The sequence below is a fragment of the Salvelinus fontinalis genome, chromosome 2, assembly GCF_029448725.1.
Source record: "Salvelinus fontinalis isolate EN_2023a chromosome 2, ASM2944872v1, whole genome shotgun sequence".
In the NCBI taxonomy this organism is placed as follows: Eukaryota; Metazoa; Chordata; class Actinopteri; order Salmoniformes; family Salmonidae; genus Salvelinus; species Salvelinus fontinalis.
In genome coordinates this window covers 52667006-52688879 of record NC_074666.1, presented here as the reverse complement: position 1 = coordinate 52688879, position 21874 = coordinate 52667006, and the positions used below count along the sequence as shown (strand labels likewise).

General features: G+C 42.2%; 1 protein-coding gene across 3 annotated transcripts in view; it reads right to left on the bottom strand.

The window, feature by feature from the left end:
* LOC129820993 (prolyl 4-hydroxylase subunit alpha-2-like) overlaps positions 1 to 20289 on the bottom strand; it is a 39328-nt gene extending 19039 nt beyond the window's left edge. For all 3 annotated transcript variants that reach the window (XR_008754261.1, XM_055878195.1, XM_055878188.1), the window contains exons 1-2: positions 20167 to 20289; positions 1149 to 1251 (exon numbers count right to left, since the gene is read on the bottom strand). Coding sequence is in view for 2 of the 3 variants with exons in the window: in XM_055878195.1 (XP_055734170.1) it covers positions 1149 to 1233 (85 nt within the window). In the remaining variant the exon portion in view is untranslated. The remainder of the gene's footprint in view (positions 1 to 1148; positions 1252 to 20166) is intronic.
* Positions 20290 to 21874: the final 1585 nt, after the last annotated feature.

Here is a 21874-nt window from a genome sequence, read left to right as displayed (position 1 = left end):
ACTAAGGTTGACTGGTGTCATGTCAGATATACAAGGGTAATGGTATAGGCTAACTTATAGATGTGTAATGGTAAAGGGTACCTACAGAGGCGTAATGGTATAACCATACAGCATGTAGGTATACACTACCATTCAAAAGTTTGGGGTCGCTTAGAAATATCCTTGTTTTTGAAAGAAAATCTAATTTTTTAAAGTAACATCACATTGATCAGAAATACATTGTAGACATTGTTAATGTTGTAAATGACTATTGTAGCTGGAAACGGCAGATTTTTAATGGAATATCTACATAGGCCCATTATCAGCAACCATCACTCCTGTGTTCCAATGACACGTTATGTTAGCGAATTCAAGGTTAGCATTTTAAAAGGCTAATTGATCATTAGAAAACCCTTTTGCAAATATATTAGCACAACTGTCATACTGAATAAAGAAGCAATAAAACTGGCCTTCTTTAGACTAGTTGAGTATCTGGAGCATCAGCATTTGTGGGTTCTATTACAGGCTCAAAATGGCCAGAAACAAAAGCACTTTCTTCTAAAACTCATCAGTCTATTCTTGTTCTGAGAAATTAAGGCTATTCCATGCGAGAAATTGCCAAGAAACTGAAGATCTCGTACAATGCTGTGTACTACTCCCTTCACAGAACAGCACAAACTGGCGTTAACCAGAATAGAAAGAGGAGTGGGAGGCCCCAGTGCACAACTGAGCAAAATGACAAGTACATTAGAGTGTCTAGTTTAAGAAAGACACCTCACAAGTCCTCAACTGGCAGCTTCATTAAATAGTACCCGCAAAACACCAGTCTAAACGTCAACAGTGAAGAGGCGACTCCGGGATGCTAGCCTTCTAGGCAGAGTTGCAAAGAAAAAGCTGTATCTCAAACTGGCCAATAAAAATTTTAAAAAATTGACAACTAGAATGCCAAATGTCTGCAAGGCTGTAATTGCTGCAAATGGAGGATTCTTTGACGAAAGCAAAGTTTGAAGGACACAATTATTATTTCAATTAAAAATCATTATTTGTAACCTTGTCAACATCTTGACTACATTTCCTATTCATTTTGCAACTAATTTCATGTATGTTTTCATAGAAAACAAGGACATTTCTAAGTGACCCCAAACTTTTGAACGTTAGTGTAGGTTTACCTATAGAGGTGTAGACTTCAGCCTGAACGCTCCAGAAGCAGCAGCAAACCAGAGCCAGGGCTAGGAGAGACAGGTGTTCCCTCATTGTACTGGTAGATAAGACCTGCAATGACATCATACAATCCCATCAATTAGTCATTATATTTAATTCAATACAACTTTATGTATCCTCTCATGGGCAATTAAGACAGGCAAGTCAGTCGGTCATTTCCATTTTAATGATCCACACAACAAATTACATTCGGCTACTGTACTATCAGAGATGTGATATTGAAACAGTTTTTTTTTTTTTTAAACAGGCAATGTCTTCATTATGAAAAAGCTTGTGGTGCTGTGTGTTCATAGTTTCCAACAGGCTTTTTACTATTCTGTTAGCCTTTACCCACCAGCTGGGAGGCCCTGTGCGGCCTGGTGGTTTGTCATCCGAGTCTAAAAATGGTTGCAAAAGCAAAACTGAGGGCTGGCCTGCCACATGACTAATGAGAAACGATGACTCATAGGGTGAATCTATAAAATCAGTATTTTCGTTGATCATATGATCTTAATTTGATCACCCTGTTGCAGGAGAACTTTCTTGCAGCGCAGGGCATTTTTAACTTGTCGTGTATTTGAGGTTTAAAAAGAGTTGGAAATGTCCACTTCGAAATCTCAGACTTGGTCAATCCCTATAACAACGTCCATTCATTATAATCCAGATGATTCACATTTCCTGTTGCTGCAGGATGATTTTCCAGCTGTAGCAAACTGACTCAAATTAAGATCTTACATCTGTAGCAGAGCATTGGAGGAGAAGACTCACAAATTCCCTGCTAAAAGGTGGCAGGTAGCCTAGCGGTGAAGAGCATTGGGCCAGTAACCGAAAAGTCGGTGGTTCAAACCCCGAGCCGACTAGGCTAAAATCTGTCGATGTGCCCTTGAGCAAGGCACTTAACATTAATTGCACCTGTAAGTCGCTCTGGATAAGAGTGTCTGCTAAATGACTTGAAATGTTCAATGTAAAAGGTCTGGTTACCAACTACTGTATGTATGGGTCAGGGGTTAGGAGACAGGGCAGAGTGTATTATTAGAAAGCGGTCACATCTGCTTCCCTCGTTGTTAAGAAGTCTGTAAACCTGTCTGGCTCACACATACGGAGAAATTACAGCACTTGATTGATAGAAGTAGTCTTTCGACCAAAGACAAAACAACATTTTCCACTTTCTCTTTCCTGTATAAAATCCCAAATACTGTTGACAGAGACACACATGACATAGTTCAGAGAGAGAGTTTACAGGGAGGTTATACAGGGTGTAAAGCAGCATTGCACAAAGTGTCCAAACGCTCCCCAGCTGCTTCACCACAGCACTCCCCAGTGAGGACTGTTTACCGCAGGTCTGTCTAATTAAGCACAGCTCACTTCACACTCCGTCTGAACCACTATACCCCTTGCTTCTCCTTAATCCAGCTCTACTTTTGGGATGATCGCCAACGACCTGCTGAAACACAGTGTGATGCCTAACTGTCAAAAATACCTAATTTGAAGCATACTAAGCATCTGGAGAAGTGATTGTGTCAGGTTTTGACAAAGTTTTGACAATAGATTTAAACATTCTTAAATATATATGCTTCAAATTGTTTACACTGATAGAGGAGAGCAGATTGTATTTATAGATTTATATGTGTAGAATATGCTATGGTTTTGGCAAATCGTAGTTTTTTATCTAAAGTCTATCAGTCCAACATAATTTTTGTGACGAATGGAGGGAAACAGTCCCTTCCCAGGAGAAGAGATCCATCCGGGACAATGACAGATGCTATGAAAACGGGGAGAGGAGGAGGGACAGAAGTGACTTCGAGCTAAAGCACTACGTAGCTGACTGTGGCAGTCTTTTTCAAATTTAACAGACTAAAAAAATGCAAAAAGGTAAAGCAATTGTGGAATTTGATACATTCATGATAAAGGCAGATATTTGGTTAGAGAGCAGCTTACCATTGCTAAATGGTATTTACCAAATGTCCGAACTAGTGTGTAGATGTGGAATTGCTGAGTAAGTGAATACTGTGCACTGTGAATTCAGCACCATCATCCCACGCATCACCTCACCTCTAGATCCTCTGACCTCCCACTCCCAGTTTTGCTAGTCATGGGTTAGTCCTGCAGTTCTGACCATTGGCAGGGTTTCCCCGTATATTAATTTAGCAGCGGCTGCTAAACTGTTGCCTTGCCACCGCTACAAAGAATATGATGTAATTATTGCCACCGCTACCCTTGCCACCATTGGTATTGAAAGGACAGAGGACAACGTGTGCAGTAGGAGCTTACTTTGGAGAGCATAGTAAAAGGTTTCTGACTGAGAAAACAGGAAATGTTTACTCAGCAGATGCCTCCATCTGGGGAATGTTCTAATGCTGTTGCAGCTGAAAGAAGTTCCATGGAAGAGCATCTGACTTGTACAAGCAATGGTTGTCTATGGCCAGTCAGATTCCAGTAGGGGAAATCTCCAATTCACAAGTCCACTTAGAGAGTAAATAATACACTACCGGACTCTTTGTCTACTGATACAAGTGAAAATACTACAGTACATTTCGCATTAATACAAACAGGTTTATACTGTCTCATATTTCTTTCAACTTAATGGCCTCGGGCTGGGATGAACTCACAGTGAAACTGCTGTGTAGAGATATATCATCATGTCGAAGTGAATCAGTGAAGCTGGATAAAGGGCACGATCATGCAGAAACACACACCCTCCCCAGGCTGAGAGAATGCAGAGACAACCCACTCAAGCCTCAGACTTCACCTTTCCAGATTTCTGTCATAGCCTAATGTTAACTCATTCCTCACAACACACTGCTAGAACACACATCCCACAACGCCTTTCACCTATGGAGGTCCCAACGGGGAGGCCTGACCGATTGCTCCCTTCCATCTCTGCAGCACACCGCTCCAATTTTGTGTAATATTTTTCCACATTTTCTAGGTGTTACTTGAGTTGACAAGAACACAGCTCTGAACCATTCTAGCGCAGGATAGGGTAGTGTGTGACCTTTCCAGTATTTATTATGAGCTGAGATCCAGTAAGCCCCAGGGGTTAAATTGGTCCGGGACCTGGTACCTATGATCCAAATGAGAGCCGGGCAGAGCTGAAACCTTTCAATTGTTGTCCACACAACATTTTCCACCGCCAACAACACGTGTAAGCAGCAGGGGAATCAGAAAACTCCACAGTGGAATAGTTTACCTATTCAATTGTTCAGCCTGTCACATTCTGTGCGAGAAAATAATACTCCTCTCGAGGTGTATTCAAATTGCGAGTGCCGCATAGGGAGAGAAATACGCATGTCCAGTTATTGTAGCCTATAACATTATGAATGCAGTCGAGGGAAAAAAAACGCCTTTGAAAGCTTTTTTGATGGCCACTGTTAAAAGAGGAGGATTCACTGAACTTTCTTATGGAAGCCCTGAAGCCCAAGGCAAAAAAAAGTAACTTAGACTCTTGGAATTATTTAGTTAGTATCTCGTTTGAGCAACTTAGTAAAAAGATTATACTTTTTATTTTTACTAAATTGTTCAAATTAGATAGTATCTTGTTTGAACAATTTATTAAGTCGTTTGAACGACTTATTTTGTTTGAATGACTTAATTGTTCTTTTGTCTATAAAGGCATCTTTTGTTATGCAGCTTGTCAAACCTTGTAACGGTTGCTAGAGCCATTCATTCACTGATTCTATCCATTGACATGAGTGGGCTGCTTTTGAATACCAGAGCATGTATGTGGGCGAGAGTGGAGCAGAGCATAATTTCAGCAGACTAAAAAAAATGCCTAGCATTTTTCATTTCCTTTATCACTATTCTTTGAATTACTGTGACCCCACCCACAGTAGCCAATATCTAGTGTATATTCTACTTTCTACCATCAAGATATGTAGTTAATATTTTGAAGGACTTAACATGTATTAAATTATGGTTTTAGGTAGGCAATACATTGGCTACTGAAAATATATATTTTTTCTTTGAATAGAAACACTATATGTAAATCAATTTAATTAAGCTAAAATATCATGAACACCACATTCATGTCAATAGGAATAACAGTTATTTTGTCTTCACTCACTATCGAAAAAGGATCAACAAAAAACAACAAAAAACCCTAGTGTATTGAAATGAGTCAATTTGACTAAATTACTCACTCAAAATGTACCAAGTATAATATATTGTATAATATACCAATATACCAAGTATACATTTTGAGTATATATATATATATATACACTGCTCAAAGAAATAAAGGGAACACTAAAATAACACATCCTAGATCTGAATGAATGAAATATTCTTATTAAATACTTTTTTCTTTACATAGTTGAATGTGCTGACAACAAAATCACACAAAAATTATCAATGGAAATCAAATTGATCAAACCATGGGTCTGGATTTGGAGTCACACTCAAAATGAAAGTGGAAAACCACACTACAGGCTGATCCAACTTTGATGTAATGTCCTTAAAACAAGTCAAAATGAGGCTCAGTGGTGTGTGTGGCCTCCACGTGCCTGTATGACCTCCCTACAACGCCTGGGCATGCTCCTGATGCGGTGGCGGATGTTCTCCTGAGGGATCTCCTCCCAGACCTGGACTAAAGCATCCGCCAACTCCTGGACAGTCTGTGGTGCAACGTGGCGTTGGTGGATGGAGTGAGACATGATGTCCCAGATGTGCTCAATTGGATTCAGGTCTAGGGAACGGGCGCGCCAGTCCATAGCATCAATGCCTTCCTCTTGCAGGAACTGCTGACACACTCCAGCCACATGAGGTCTAGCATTGTCTTGCATTAGGAGGAACCCAGGGCCAACCGCACCAGCATATGGTCTCACAAGGGGTCTGAGGATCTCATCTCGGTACCTAATGGCAGTCAGGCTACCTCTGGCGAGCACATGGAGGGCTGTGCGGCCCCCCAAAAAATGCCACCCCACACCATGACTGACCCACCGCCAAACCGGTCATGCTGGAGGATGTTGCAGGCAGCAGAACGTTCTCCACGGCGTCTCCAGACTCTGTCACATCTGTCACATGTGCGTGTGAACCTGCTTTCATCTGTGAAGAGCACAGGGCGCCAGTGGCGAATTTGCCAATCTTGGTGTTCTATGGCAAATGCCAAAACGTCCTGCACGGTGTTGGGCTGTAAGCACAACCCCCACCTGTGGACGTCGGGCCCTCATACCACCCTCATGGAGTCTGTTTCTGACCGTTTGAGCAGACACATGCACATTTGTGGCCTGCTGGAGGTCATTCTCCTCCTGCTCCTCCTTGCACAAAGGCGGAGGTAGCGGTCCTGCTGCTGGGTTGTTGCCCTCCTACGGCCTCCTCCACGTCTCCTGATGTACTGGCCTGTCTCCTGGTAGCGCCTCCATGCTCTGGACACTACGCCGACAGACACAGCAAACCTTCTTGCCACAGCTCGCATTGATGTGCCATCCTGGATGAGCTGCACTACCTGAGCCACTTGTGTGGTTTGTAGACTCTGTCTCATGCTACCACTAGAGTGAAAGCACCGCCAGCATTCAAAAGTGACCAAAACATCAGCCAGGAAGCATAGGAACTGAGAATTGGTCTGTGGTCGCCACCTGCAGAACCACTCCTTTATTGGGGGTGTCTTGCTAATTGCCTATAATTTCCACCTTTTGTCTATTCCATTTGCACAACAGCATGTGAAATTTATTGTCAATCAGTGTTGCTTCCTAAGTGGACAGTTTGATTTCACAGAAGTGTGATTGACTTGGAGTTACATTGTGTTGTTTATGTGTTCCCTTTATTTATATATATATATACTCAAAATGTACCAAGTATAACATGTTTAAAAGATTATCCAAAATGTGACCAAAGGACAATATTCAGAAACTATTTCAAAACCCACACAACGCAGGCTATTTCATTGACAACAATTCTTACCGTAAAAATGCTAAATACTATTTAGAGACTATTTCAAAATGTAGGTAACCTCTCTCAATAAGATTTAGTACAGACTAGGCCTGACACAAAATGTTATAATAGTAGCCCGCTTTGACAACAATTCAGTGAATGCAACGAGTATTAGATAGAGACTGAATAAAGAGAGAAGATACAAAACACAACAACTGGTCAGAGACAAAATATTTGTAGGACAAATTCATATTTCACACGGTCACTTTAGTGTTTGCATTTAGCATACAACATGTCATGGAACTTCTGGAAGCACGGTCCCATCCTGTAAAGTAGCACAGAACACATAGAGCGCCCAAAGGAGGTTTCTACACATTTCCCAGTCTTCGCCCTGCGTCCACTCCGAATGCACGCCACACACCCTCTCTGGCACCCTTCAAACTTCACCTGTTTTCAAATGAGCTACAACTCCGTCCACACGCCCTGGTACACACTTTTGCTTCCCCTCTTTCTGCCACTGTAGCCATATCACAAAGTGAATGCACAAGCTGCATTCGAATGCCTACCGGGACCAGCGCCTGCAGTTTCTGGGAGGGGGCCTTTGCAGGGTCCCCCACACAATATACACATTTACGATGGCAATGTTGAGCATCCCCCAAAACACATACATCCACCATTTTCCGCCTGTGCATCCTTGTAAATAGCTCCTCAGTTGGTCAACCCCACCCATTTCCTTGTTGTAATCCATTACAAGCACAGGAACAGAAATAAATTACTACCACTTTTAAAAACAACTCCAAAACTCCTGCCTCTGTCACTTTAGGCCCAGGCGGTGTGGTACAAGGGTGAATGGTGGTACTTGGGGCAGAGACAATCCATTGAAACGTAGGCTCCCCTCTTGGGTGTGCTCTACCTCTCCCTCCACTCTCCCTCTGCTTCCTCCTCTTCTCCATGTTCCCTACATCCACTCTCGTATCCCTCTTCGCTCTCCTCCTTTATCCCTCCATTCAATTCAATTCAAACGGCTTTATTGGCATGGGAAACATATGTTTACATTGCCAAAGCAAGTGAAATAAATCTTAACCTTTCATGCGTGAGTTCCAAATATCTCTAACGGTCGCCCCAGCGTGAGTTTTTTTATGCACGTGATGTTAGAACGTTCTCTCCATTCCAGAATCTGATTGTTACGCAAGAGTACATTTAATCCGCGCTGCCCTCAAACCAAGGCACGCAGCCTGTTTAAATTTATAGGCTGTTTACAACTTGTCAATTTCAAATGATTTTCCAACAAGTTTTTATTTTCTAAGAACAGTTTGAATTGAGGTGTGTTCCAGCTCATTCATTCACATAAAAGTAGTCATTTTTACTTTCGCGGATAATTATATTTTTTTGACATTTCTGACCCGGACAAAATTCCCCAAGCACTTTGCGCATGTCCCATCAGAACAAGATCTGCACGTGTTCACATTTTCCGTCGTGTTCACATGCCCGCATCGCAGTCATTGTTTTCGTTACCAATAACAACTTTGGAAATGTGTGCGTTTCTATCAAAATAAGTGCCTTTTTTTACGTTATAATAGTTTCTGTATGTCGTTTCTACTGTAGCTCACTGTATGTATGGAGCATAGTATATTTGTGTATATTCCTTATAACCGCGGACACGCGAGGTAACGTTACTCATTTCATAACCTTTATGGTGTTATATTCAATCATGCTTATGTAGCTAGCTACATTCTTCTATTAGCTCTGTAAAACAATGCTAATAGCATCAGAGAAGTATTAGCTTGTGTTGTATTTTAAAGCTACCCTGGCCTTATGAATCCCAAGTGGCGCAGTGGTCTAAGGCACAGCATCTCAATGCTAGAGGCATCCCTACAGACACCCTGGTTCAAATCCAGGCTGCATTTCTATCAAAGTTAATAGTTTCTGTATGTGATTTGCATGTCCAATTACAAAAAATACCATGTTATGTAATCATCTCACCTGTTAATTGGCGGTGAACTATGTGGCCATTGAGGGCAGCAGTGTTGATCAGATGGGAAAAAATCTTCTTATTCCACTTGGTCATTTTCCGAGCGCATTCCACAAAGCTGTTTATCATGTTCGCCTTATCCACTGCCCCCATTTTGAGGATATAGTCAAGCACACAGTCTGGTTTGATTTTTCTCTCTCTCACCAGGTGGTCCACCTTCCCTGTGGCTGACATGGTTGCTGTATGGACAGTGGAGAGGACATGGACGTCTTGTTTGTCATGCCACTTTACTGCCAGCTGTTGACCGTTCTCCTGGTACTCCACCTCCCCTCTCTGCATCTTCCTGCATGCGAATGCCGGCATCCCCTTCCTGTTTGACCTGACTGTCCTACAGGCCCCTGTGCTGTTGGATAGCAGATGCTGGAAGAGTGTGGGACTGCTGTAACAATTGTCCACACACAAAGTGTGTCCCTTGCTGAGATGAGGAGCCAGCATGGTCATCACCACATAATGTTGGAAGTCAGTGGTGGACCCTGTGTAAACTATAATGTCCTGGACAAATCCTGTCTTCACGTCGCACCTGAGAAAGAACTTGACCCCAAACCTGTGCCTTTCGGAGGGAATAAATTTACGCATCGCCAGCCTACCTTTCCCTAACATCAGGTACTCATCAATGCATAGGTTCTTGTATGGCACAAAGACCTAACCAAATGCTGATGTCAGGCTGGTAAGAACATTTCTTATTCTGTATAACGGGTCATTTAGGATGGCAGTAGCATTGTTGACGAAATGCAGGCATCGCAGCAGAACTAGGAAGCGGTCTTGGGAAAAGAGGGTGGCAAAGAAGGGAGTTGCAAACATAGGATCTGTGCTCCAGTATTCTCTTAGGGAGTTCTTCTTTACTATCCCCATGAGAAGGACTGTCACCAGGAAGGTATACATTTCACAAATTGTGGTTGTCACCCATTTAGCAAGTTTCCCCCTCACTCCTGGCTCGCTCGTCTCTTGTAGCTCCAAAGTGTAACCGATGTGAAATGGCTAGCTATTTAGCGGTGGTGCGCGCTAATAGCGTTTCAATTGGTGACGTCATTCACTCTGAGACCTTGAAGTAGTTGTTCCCCTTGCTCTGCAAGGGCCGTGGCTTTTGTGGAGTAATGGGTAACGATGCTTCGAGGGTGACTGTTGTCGATGTGTGCAGAGGGTTCCTGGTTCGAGCCCAGGTAGGCGCGAGGAGAGGGATGGAAGCTATAGCGATTGGTCTCCTCTACGATGTCTCCCACCAGCTCCTGCGTCAGAAACAACTTGAAGCACTCTGCCTTAGATGGAAATGGCACTCTAGACTGGGACTCATCAAAGCAAACAGCAGGGCCAGGAGGGGTGAAATGGCTGGCAACCATCCAGCTACCACAGAACTCCTGTACTTCATCCACTGTCGGTCTGCCTCCATCACCACCAGCATCTTCAAAAAGGGACCTGGGACTTCATCAGTGGACAAGGAGTCCTCAGATTCAGGGTTCTCAATGGCTGAAAAAAATATCCGGAATATCTGCATTTGTGAGTTGTCTCCTTTTGAAAGACATTGCTAATGCTACAGCTTAGTTCACTAGCTACATACATAAACAACAACACTGAATGGCTCAGAGTGGGAGTGAGAGGTTACGTGATTGACTGCCCACCATGTGCCACATATCAAGTCACTATCAGAAAATGTTTTGTGTGGTAATTATTTATATATTTACTGTTTTATTTACGTTTTCAATTACCGGTGACAAATCACACATTCCGATTCTTGCACATATTATGTGTGTAAAATACTTTTTTGAGGGTTGTACTGATTATGATGAGCTAAGCTAATTCCAGCTGTGTGTGGAGCCATGTTTGTTGACATACAATGCATTCTGGGTTTCACGTAATTGTCTGTCGGACCAAAGATGTTATAAATGAGGTGAGTAAGGGTTCACTCATTTTTTGGAGAACCTCTGGAAATGAATGGTGGGATGTGAACGATGGTAGATAACACACCCCCTTCAACATGCATACTATAAACAGACCAAACTCATCTTGTCTTCTCTTATTATCTTTGGTTTCTGTGAGAGAAAAAAGCTTGGCAGTGAGCAGAAACTACCCATCGTCGGATTAATTTCGATATCTAGAGCGTGTTTTACTCAATTATTTAGATCAATTGTGAGCTCACCCGTGATGTGATTAATTATATAAATAGTAATTTCTTTTAGCTAATTCATTTTGTAGTTTATGTCAGCTGAGAGTTATACAAATATGACCGGCTTGTGTTTAGTCAATCTTTCCTCAGTTAGCGCTAGGACAAAGGTAGCCTACAATTTTTCCAGTTTGGATGATGTTATTCTGTAGATACTTCTGTGAATGTCTGAACATTGCATTCAAAACTAAACTGCTCACATTCTGGACACAACTTTGTAAGGACTGTCTTTTTCAGAAACATTTTGCAAAAACACAATGTGGCCAGCTCAAATGTTATGTCATTCGAAACTGTCCGTTCTAAATAAGCATTCTAATCACACTGGTGTGATCATACCCTACAGGGACCCTGTAGAATGATCACACCCATGTGATGGTATATGTGAAAGGGTTAAACAAAAGTGAAATAAACAAAAAATGTACAGTAAACATCACACTCGCAAAAGTTCCAAAGGAATAGAGACATTTCAAATGTCATTATGCCTATGTACAGTGTTATAACAATGTGCAAATTAAAAAAAGTACAAAGGGGAAAATAAATAAACATGAGTTGTATTTACAATGGTGTTTGTTCTTCATTGTTTGCCCTTTTCTTGTGGCAACAGGTCACACATCTTGCTGTTGTGATGGCACACTGGTATTTCACCCAATAGATATGGGAGTTGATCACAATTGGATTTGTTTTTTAAAATTCTTTGTGGGTCTGTGTAATCTGAGGAAAATATGTCTCTCTAATATGGTCATACATTTGGCAGGATGTTAGGAAGTGAGGCTCGGTTTCCACCTCATGGGCAGTGTGCACATAGCCTGTCTTCGCTTGAGAGCCAGGTCTGCCTTCCTAATAAAGGGTTTCTATAATAAATTGTGTGATACAGTTACATGCCTCCTATTCCACACACACACAGCCCCTCTCTCTCCTCCAATCAATTCTTGCTTTCTTGCCTGATGGACTAACTACAGAGTTTGCCAATGTTAGCTGATTAGTTACGAAGCTGGGACAGTTTCCAACTGCATTGCATCAGTAGAAACAGGACAAAACAAGCAACTTGTTAGCTGGCTATGTAAACAAATATCGAACATCATATGAGCTCCATTGCTCTCCAACACGACAGCTAAACTGTCAAATAATTGGAAAACAAGGCAATCTATAGTCTATGAATATCTGCTCCAAGCAAACATGACAAACTATAACCGAAGCCCAACAGATAAACACAAATTACTCTAGCCATTTTGGTGGCTAGTTAGCCGGTTATCTGTATGGCTAGCAAATGAAAGTGACAGCTGAGGTTGACGCTTCATGAGCGCAGCTCAAATTTAGCCGCTCCATACAACTTTTCTGGCCTGACAGACTAACTAGCTTGCTAGCTAGCTATAGCAAGCAGGTGTTTCCATATGAATTACATTGGTATAAACATGACAAAAACCACCAACTACTTATTTGACAATATAAAGCTAACCACGGCAAGTACTTCAATGAGAGAGCAATCATTGTTTCTTTAGTTTTAATGATCAGAATTTGTTTTGGTAGAATGTTCTTAACATTTTTGTATCCAGAGGAACAACAAATAAATGGATTATCAAACTCTGGACATTGGTGAAATGTTAGTCTTGACGCATACAAATCTAATCTCCATTGTGGCTAAAGGATTAGAATGGAAATGGTATTGGGACAATTATATTGGGCAATTTAGCCACTATCATTTTAATAAAGAGAATGACTGTAATTATGATTTGACTTTTGTGATTAGCAATTTGTTTGGATACGTTATTCTGTTACTTTTGTTATGCAGCACACACACACTATCCAGTTAATATACCACTTTGTGGTTAAAGGAATTCCTGCCTCAGTCCCCTGTCATCTGACCCACGACCTCCTGTTCACCTTCACTATTGTCAGTCATCCTACCTGTCTGGCTACACACACAGATTCCAAGAATCTATCAATGGTCCACCTAGCTAGATGATAACTGAACCAAAGACAGGTGAAAAGGAAATGGAGGAGGAGAAGGAAGAATTGTCTCCACTGGAAGGAAGAAAGGAAAGATGGGGAAACAGCAGCTGAGGCTAAAGTCCTGGAAAGAAAAAAGTTATTTGAAGGATTATGTGGTGGGGTTTCTCCTAGCAAAGGGCAAGCCCACTAAATCAAATGTTATTGCTCACATACACATGTTAAGCAGATGTTATTGTGGGTGTAGCGAAATGCTTATGTTTCTAGCTCCAACAGAGCAGTAATATCAAAAAATTCTCACAATACACACAAACCTAAAAGTATGGAATATATGAATACACTGCTCAAAAAAATAAAGGGAATACTTAAACAACACAATGTAACTCCAAGTCAATCACACTTCTGTGAAATCAAACTGTCCACTTAGGAAGCAACACTGATTGACAATAAATTTCACATGCTGTTGTGCAAATGGAATAGACAAAAGGTGGAAATTATAGGCAATTAGTAAGACACCCCAAAAAAGGAATGGTTCTGCAGGTGGTGACCACACACCACTTCTCAGTTCCTATGCTTCCTGGCTGATGTTTTGGTCACTTTTGAATGCTGGCGGTGCTTTCACTCTAGTGGTAGCATGAGACGGAGTCTACAACCCACACAAGTGGCTCAGGTAGTGCAGTTCATCCAGGATGGCACATCAATGCGAGCTGTGGCAAAAAGGTTTGTTGTGTCTGTCAGCGTAGTGTCCAGAGCATGGAGGCGCTACCAGGAGACGGGCCAATACATCAGGAGACGTGGAGGAGGCCGTAGGAGGGCAACAACCCAGCAGCAGGACCGCTACCTCCGCCTTTGTGCAAGGAGTGGCACTGCCAGAGCGCTGCAAAATGACCTCCAGCAGGCCACAAATGTGCAGGAACCCACAAGAGTCCACTCTAGGATTGATATGGAGCTGCATACCGCATACAAGCGCCGCTCAGCCCTGAGCACCGAAATCCCCTCGGGTATATCCTGCCTTACACAACCCGTGCCAAAGTCTTAGTCCAGGATCTGTGGCAGACCAAAAGGGACTGGGATGAACCAATCCACCCAGCTGACCTAGTGGAAAGATGGATCTGTTGGGAAACAGAGTTGTCGGCACTCTGCAAAGTCCAGATGCCAAGGTGTTATGTCCCACCCTATGCTGACCAACTAGGTCCAAGCCAGGAACTTCATGTGTTCTGTGACACTTCAGAGCGGGATTACGGAGCGGTTTCCTATCTCTGAGTGGAGGATGATGCTGGCCAGACCCATGTCTCCTTTGTCATTGGCAGGTCCAGGGTCACACCCAAGAAGCAGTTGTCAATGCCTAGGCTGTAACTCAGCACTGCCCTTTCTGGAGCCCAGTTGGCCTCCGCCTAGCAAATCGAGGTCACCTTGCAAATCCAAAGGGTCATCTACTAGGGTAATTCGACCACGATACTGACATGGCTCAAGTCGGAGTCCTGCAGGTATAAGGTGTTCGTCGGAACTCGCATTGCAGAAATTCAAGACCTATTGGAATTCAATGACTGGAGGTATGTTGATAGCACAAACAATCGTGCTGATGACATCACTCGTGGTAAAACTCTCCAGGAACTGGCTCAACCCCATCGCTGGGGCTTGGGACCACCATTCTTTTCCCAACCGCAGAAGTGGCCGACAACCACCGTGCCTGCGGTGTCTCCGCATCAACTGCAGTTCACGCAATGCTACAACATCTATACGGAGCCAACAGCAGCTCTCTCTGACCCAGCACAATCCCCAACACTGCAGGATCTGATTGCAGGCACCAACCAGACCTCAGATGGGGGTCGCTTCCATACCTACCACCCTCACTGCAGAGACACTCCTCCTGCAGTATGCTCAAGCAGCCAGCTTCTCTGAGGAGCTAAAAGCTCTGAAAACCGGTAAGGAAGTGTTTAAGGAGGGACGTCTTCTCTCTCTTGCCCCAAATACTCAGAATGATCCGAGTCGGAGGGAGGCTGCACCAAGCAGAAGTCTTGGAACCCGATACTATCCATCCAATTATCCAATTACCCTTGAATCCAGACACCCTCTTACCAGCCTCCTTATCAAGAGTTACGATGAGAAGCTTCTCCAACCAGGGCCAGAGAGAGTCTATGTCGAGATGAGGTGGAAGTACTGGATACTTGGAGATCGAGGAGCCATTCACAAGCACCAATGAAGCTGCATGGAATCTCAGAGACGGCAGGCCAGAGCAACTGTGCCCAACCCTCCAGGATCAACTGATGGACCAACAAATCTCCTTCAAATTCAACACTCCAGGAGCTCCTCATTTCGGAGGAAGATGGGAGCAAGAGGTCAAATCGGTGAAGACAACACTACGAGTCGTTCTGGGTGACCAAACTGTGACTGAAACAGTCTTGTGGACCGTCCGGATAGAGGTGGAAGGGATACTGAACTCCAAACCCTTGGGATATCTCTCTGCAGACATCGCTGACCTAGATCCGGTCACACCGAATCTGCTCTTTATGGGGCGCCGAGATGCATTACTTCCTCAAGCCATGTATACTGATACCACCCTCATTGTCAGATGCTGGTGGAGGCACAGCCAGATCTTGGCTGACCATTTCTGGGCCCAATTCATTCGGGATTACCTACCAAGCCTACAGCAGAGGGAATTGCAGAGAAATACATCCAGCCTGGACACTGGCCAAGTAGTAATGATAGTGGACCCTCATCTGCCTCTGGACTCCTGGCCAGTGGGCCATATCACCATTTTTCTTGGTCAATCTCCACAGAGGAACTCTGGAGCTCTGTCAGAGTTACCATCATGTTCTTGGTCAACTCCCTGACCAAGGCCCTTCTCCCACGATTGCTCAGTATGGTGGTTCCAAAATTCTATTGGCATGTTCTTGGGGACCTTCAATGCTGAAAAAATGCTTTGGTACCCTTCCCATGATCTCTGCCTCAGAGCTCTATGGACAATTCATTCAACCTCATGGCTTGGTTTTTGCTCTGACATGCACTGTCAACTGTTGGACCTTATATAGACAGGTGTGTGCCTTTCCAAATCATGTCCAATCAATTTAATTTACCACAGGTGGACTCCAATCAAGTTGAAGAAACATCTCAAGGATGATTCAAATTAAAGAACTACATTTCGAGACTCATAGCAAAGGGTCTGAATACTTACCTAAATAAGTTCCATTTTTTATTTCTAGTACATTTGCAAAAATTCCTAAAAAACAGTTTTGCTTTGTCACTATGGAGTACAGTGTGTAGATTGATGTACACTTTTTTTCTCATCCATTTTAGAATAAGGCTGTACTGTAGTTAAATGTGGAGTTGACCAATGGGAACACCAATGGTCAAAAGTTGACCAATGGGAACACTTTCATTGGCATAGACAACACCGTTCAGTCAAGAGCGTCTAACCCAGGGCTCTCTAACCCTGTTCCCGGAGAGCTACCCTCCTGTAGGTTTTCAATCCAACCCCAGTTGTAACTAACCTGATTCAGCTTATGACCAGAAAATTATTAATATCAGGTGCTCTAAATTAGGGTTGGAATGAAACTTTTTGACACACCCATTCCTTTCGACACAGCCATTACTCCGAGACCAGTCCAGGACACAGCTACCTATACTTGAGCTTTGCTCCTAATGTGAGGCACTGAGGCTAGCTAGGTTAGTTAGCTAGTTACGTATAAAGTTAGACTACAGTACATTTTAGGTATAGCAAACACAGCTAGCTAACTAGCTTAACTTGAATAGCTTGGTTCGTAGTGGTACTAGCATGTCCCGTTGTGGTCGAAACGATCACCAAATTGTACTGTGCAACACTGCCTAGGTTAAAAGATACCTTATATTGCTAACTAGCTAAAGACAGCAAAACAACTCCTGGTCCAGCTGGTCTAGGCTGGTGCCACTGCTTGCTGGTCTCGCAATTATTTTTCCTCGCTGTCTTAACTCCTTTTCAGTTTATTCCAGCTCGAATAAATAGGGCTGTATGTTCCTATGTGAAAGACAATCTAAAAATGTTTCGTCGTTCAGCTTATCTTGGAAAGAGGAACCATCAGAAGCAGCCATTACAGCTAATTATTTCGAAATCTCGGAGACAGTACACAGTAACATAGCCTGCCTTCGAGGCTGAGAACAAGGAAGTAGGTCTCCCATCAGGCTGTACAATTTCCCCTGTCTTTACAAAGCCAGGGGAAATTAGTAAACCTAGATATCCTGCAATGTCCTGGCAGATAGGAACATCGTCGAGACCAATGGCTCTATTGAACAAGGACAACAATATCTACTCGCTGCTAGCGTGACCGTGCAATCGGAGAAACACAAAGGCCATAATAATTGTTACAAAACATACAGTTTTAGATAACACAGCAGTCTCAATCAACCAAAGCAAGGTCCATACATAAATGGTTTGTTAAGATCGGTGTGGAAGAACTTGACTGGTCTGCACAGAGCCCCGACCTCAACCCCATTGAATTGGAACGCAGACTTGGAACGCAGACTGCGAGCCAGGTCGGATCACCCGACCTCACGAATGCTCTTGAAGCTGAATGGAAGCAAGTCCGCACAGAAATGTTCCAACATCTAGTGGAAAGCCTTCCCAGAAGAATGGAAGATGTTAGAGCAGCAAAGTGGGAGGCCAACTCCAAAATAATGCCCATGATTTTGGAATCTATATGATTTTGGGATTAGTCCAAATATCACACATGGCACTTTCCTATGGCCGGATATGGACTCATTCGATATCCAGATGTGTGACATCCTATTTTCACTCTTCATGTTGACAAATATACACTGTATATTCAAGATAAGAAGCTATATTGAGTCAAGATATGCATCTCTTGGCTAAGGTATATATCCGGATCTTGTGATTCTTTTTGATATGCTAAAAATAAGTAAGATTTCTGAATATTTTCTGAGTTATCATCACATGCTCAATAATGACAAATATGAAATCCATATTTTTCTTTCATGGACATATAATTTTTTTATTCCCTCTGGATATCATACATGGTATGGCCGGATATGGACTCATTAGATATCCTGAGATAGACCTATGTGGACATCTTATTTTCTCTATATGTTGACAAGTACTAACAGTAGGCCTACATAGCATATGTTCTCTGGATTTTGATATGCTAAATAAGGACAATGTGATGTTTATTTGAGTTTTGAGGACATGCTCAATAATTTGACAAATATTAAATCCATATAAATCTTTCAGACACTATAATGTTTTATTCCCTCTGGATAAAAGTGCTCACTATTTACCCCAGCCACAAAATTCTAAACCCGCCTATTTCAAGAATTTCCCTTCTTACAATCTGATTTTAAACCTAACCTTAACCACACGATCAAGCTTATGCCTAACCTTAAATTAAGTGGTAATTAGCAGGAGTTGGTAGCGGTTCAGGGAACAGGAAAATAATTGTATTTTTCTAGGAACAGAAACTGAAGCTGAAAAGAAAGGGATCCATACTGTTCCGGAACAGAACCGTTATTTAAGAAGCATGGGAACCGGTTAATAACGATATTTTACGTTCCAGGCCTATTTTTTCTAGTGTTGGGATTGGAACTCTGAATTTGCTAAACTGCATTTATTTAAATAGAAAAAGCAGATGTGCTTTGGAAGTAGCAACTTGGATGAAATAGGTTGCCTTTTTGTGCCTTGTATAGCCTACTACTGAATATGATGCAAATGTATGCTCAGATATGTCACCTTCATGTGCGTTGATTTCCGACGCCTGAACAAGGCAAAATAATTTGGGTGATGGACATTTCATAAATCAGATTTAGCCTATTTTCGATCAGACATACAATGATGAAACATTAAAATATCCATGATCCACATTGATTCAAATATCATGTAAGGATATCTATTGAAATAAATCAGGTCAGGTAATGATTACAGATATGATAAATTTCTGAAAATATGTGGATTCGTTCATGCCTGAGTATAAAGGCTTAGACATGTCAGCATGTTGACACACACCCTTTCCGGAGTTAGAATATTCTACTAATATGCATCAGGCGCGTGTCTTGAACCTATCTCACCCCAAAAATGGATTCATACCGTAGCAAGGAGATTTCAGAAGTCCAGATTGGATGCATGTAGAAACTGTCCCATTACAGAGAATATCCTAGCTCCGTATTATGAAATTAAGGACATGCTTATCTGGAGTAGGTCTACTCCTTTCAGGTAATAAAATGTCAGACATATATTGATAAAGATATCCCAAAGGTATTGAGCCTTTTCACTCAGTCTTCCCACTGGGCAACCAAAATGATCTATGTGATGTCATTGAACCAACATGGAAAACTGACTGGATTGGCAAAAAATAATCAATGTAAGGGCATTTCATATTTTTTTCACATTGAATTCACGTTAGCTGACAACAAATCTAGACGTTGAACTGACGTCTGTGCCCATGGGTTCTTGCTACAGTACTTCGCTCCGTTACAATGCCCGAGACTTCACCCAAGACGGCGATGTTTCTATAAATAACACATCACAGGGTCTTGTGAAAAAGTTGTTTGGGGGAAAAAATGCATAAAAACAGTTGAGAGAAAGGTGAATGCCAATGTTACGTTCTAAATACATATTGCCTACCTAACCCTCAAAACCCTGAAGTTATAATGGAATTCTGTAATGTTGGCTAAACCTTCCAAAACTTTCTGTCAGTGTTGATACGTTGTTACTGCAGCTACAGTTGCCAACAAGGCATGTAAAGCAAGCGAATGCGCAAAAACGAGCATGCCAGTATAAAGCCTACCCAATTCACGATTTCATTCAATTATTATGCTGAAATCTCAGGTTTAGCAACAAGAATGTCCCAAAAAGGGGTCAGTTATTACTGACAACAATAGGCCTACACATCATGTTACAGGAATTACATGCTGCGCTCCTCTGTGCAACACACAGATTAAAAATATATATATAATGACAGTATGCATCTGGAACATTAAAATGTACATGTAAGCTTACCTTTTCGTTCCCTTGTGATTGTAAAATAATCCTACACCTTTAACAGTATGTACAAATCTATTGTAGACGCCCCGAGTTAGTGATCTGCAGAGATTTTTTCTCTGCCACGTACAGACCCTGGTCAAAAACCTTCTACAAAATGCGCACTTCATTCTGGGACCCCTCAGCTCAAACCGAGGAGTACTGAGAGAGCAAGAGGAGAGTCTATGCCCTTCTGCAAGTTTACAATTTTATATACAGTTGAAATCGGAACTTTACATCCATTTAGGTTGGAGTCATTAAAACTAATTTTTCAACCACTCCACAAGTTTCTTGTTAACAAACTATAGTTTTGGCAAGTCGGTTAGGACATCTACTTTGTGCATAACACAATAAATTTTTCCAACAATTGTTTACAGACAGATTATTTCACTTATAATTCACTGTATCACAATTACGTTCAAATATTTTTTATTGAACACACACAGGAATGGTGTATAGGTAGGAAAGGCAGGTATACAATTTTTAACTAAACATAAAAGAGTAGACAGAAATAAAAAGATCCAGAGTTCTGGGTACAAAACAATTATTACAAAACAAGACATACAGAACAAGGACAGGTAGAAAGAAAGAGGGTGGGTGTCACACCCCACTTATTCCCCCCCCCTTTATCCCTCCCCCCCTTTATCCCTTCCCCTTATTCCCCTCCCTACTGCTCGGGTGGCGGTGCCAGCACGTGCTGCCCAGAGGTGGATTAAAATATTACAATTGAGAGTGCGTTAAAAAGTACAAATTCACAGCGCCGAATGGTCCAAGTAAGAGAGGAAAGGCTGCCAGATTTGATCAAATGTTGATAATTTATTGTTCAGAATATATCTAATCCTTTCTAAGTGTACAGTGTTTGCCAATTCGCTGAGCCATAATTTGGTAGTGGGCGCTTCCTTCTTTTTCCAAAACAACAAGATTAGTTTTTTTGCCGAAATGAGACTGTAAGAGATGAGTTGTTTTTGGGGGTTGGTTAATCCGTTTAGGGAATCAGACACTCCCAGGATTATCAGAAGCGGGTCTGGGTCAATTGAAGTCTCCAGAACTTCAGAGAGGATCCTAAAAATTCCACACCAGTAACCATACAAGCTAGAGCATAGGGCAAAGCAGTGGAGTAGTGTACCCTGTGCAGCCTGACATTTATCACACATAGGGGATGTATCAGGAAATATCCTATGCAGTTTGGTTTTGGAATAGTGTAATCTGTGTAATACCTTGAATTGTATGAGACGATGTCTGGAGTTAATGGAGCAGGTGTGGATATACTCCAAGCTATCTTCCCAGTTCTCTGCCACCGAAATGTCAGTCCCTAGTTCTTCCTCCCATTTTGCCTTAATGGCATCTGTAGAGGGTGTGCTAACCGATTGAAAAGAATCATATAAACGAGATATCAGTTTGTCTGAGGTGGGGGATGTTTTTATGCATCCGTCAAACATGGAAGGCTTAGCGTTCCCAAATGTTGGGAGGTGTTTCCTAACATAGTCTCTGATTTGTAGGTATCTGAAAAAGTTACTTCTGGGAAGATTATAAGTTTCCCTCAGCAACTCAAAGGAAGCAAAGGTCCCTTCTATATATAAATCCCCTATGGTACTTATCCCCAACTCTCCCCATTGCTCAAAGGTGTTATCAAGGTTGGAGGGGGCAAAGGAGGGGTTCCTGGCAACAGGGAGCATAAATGACATTG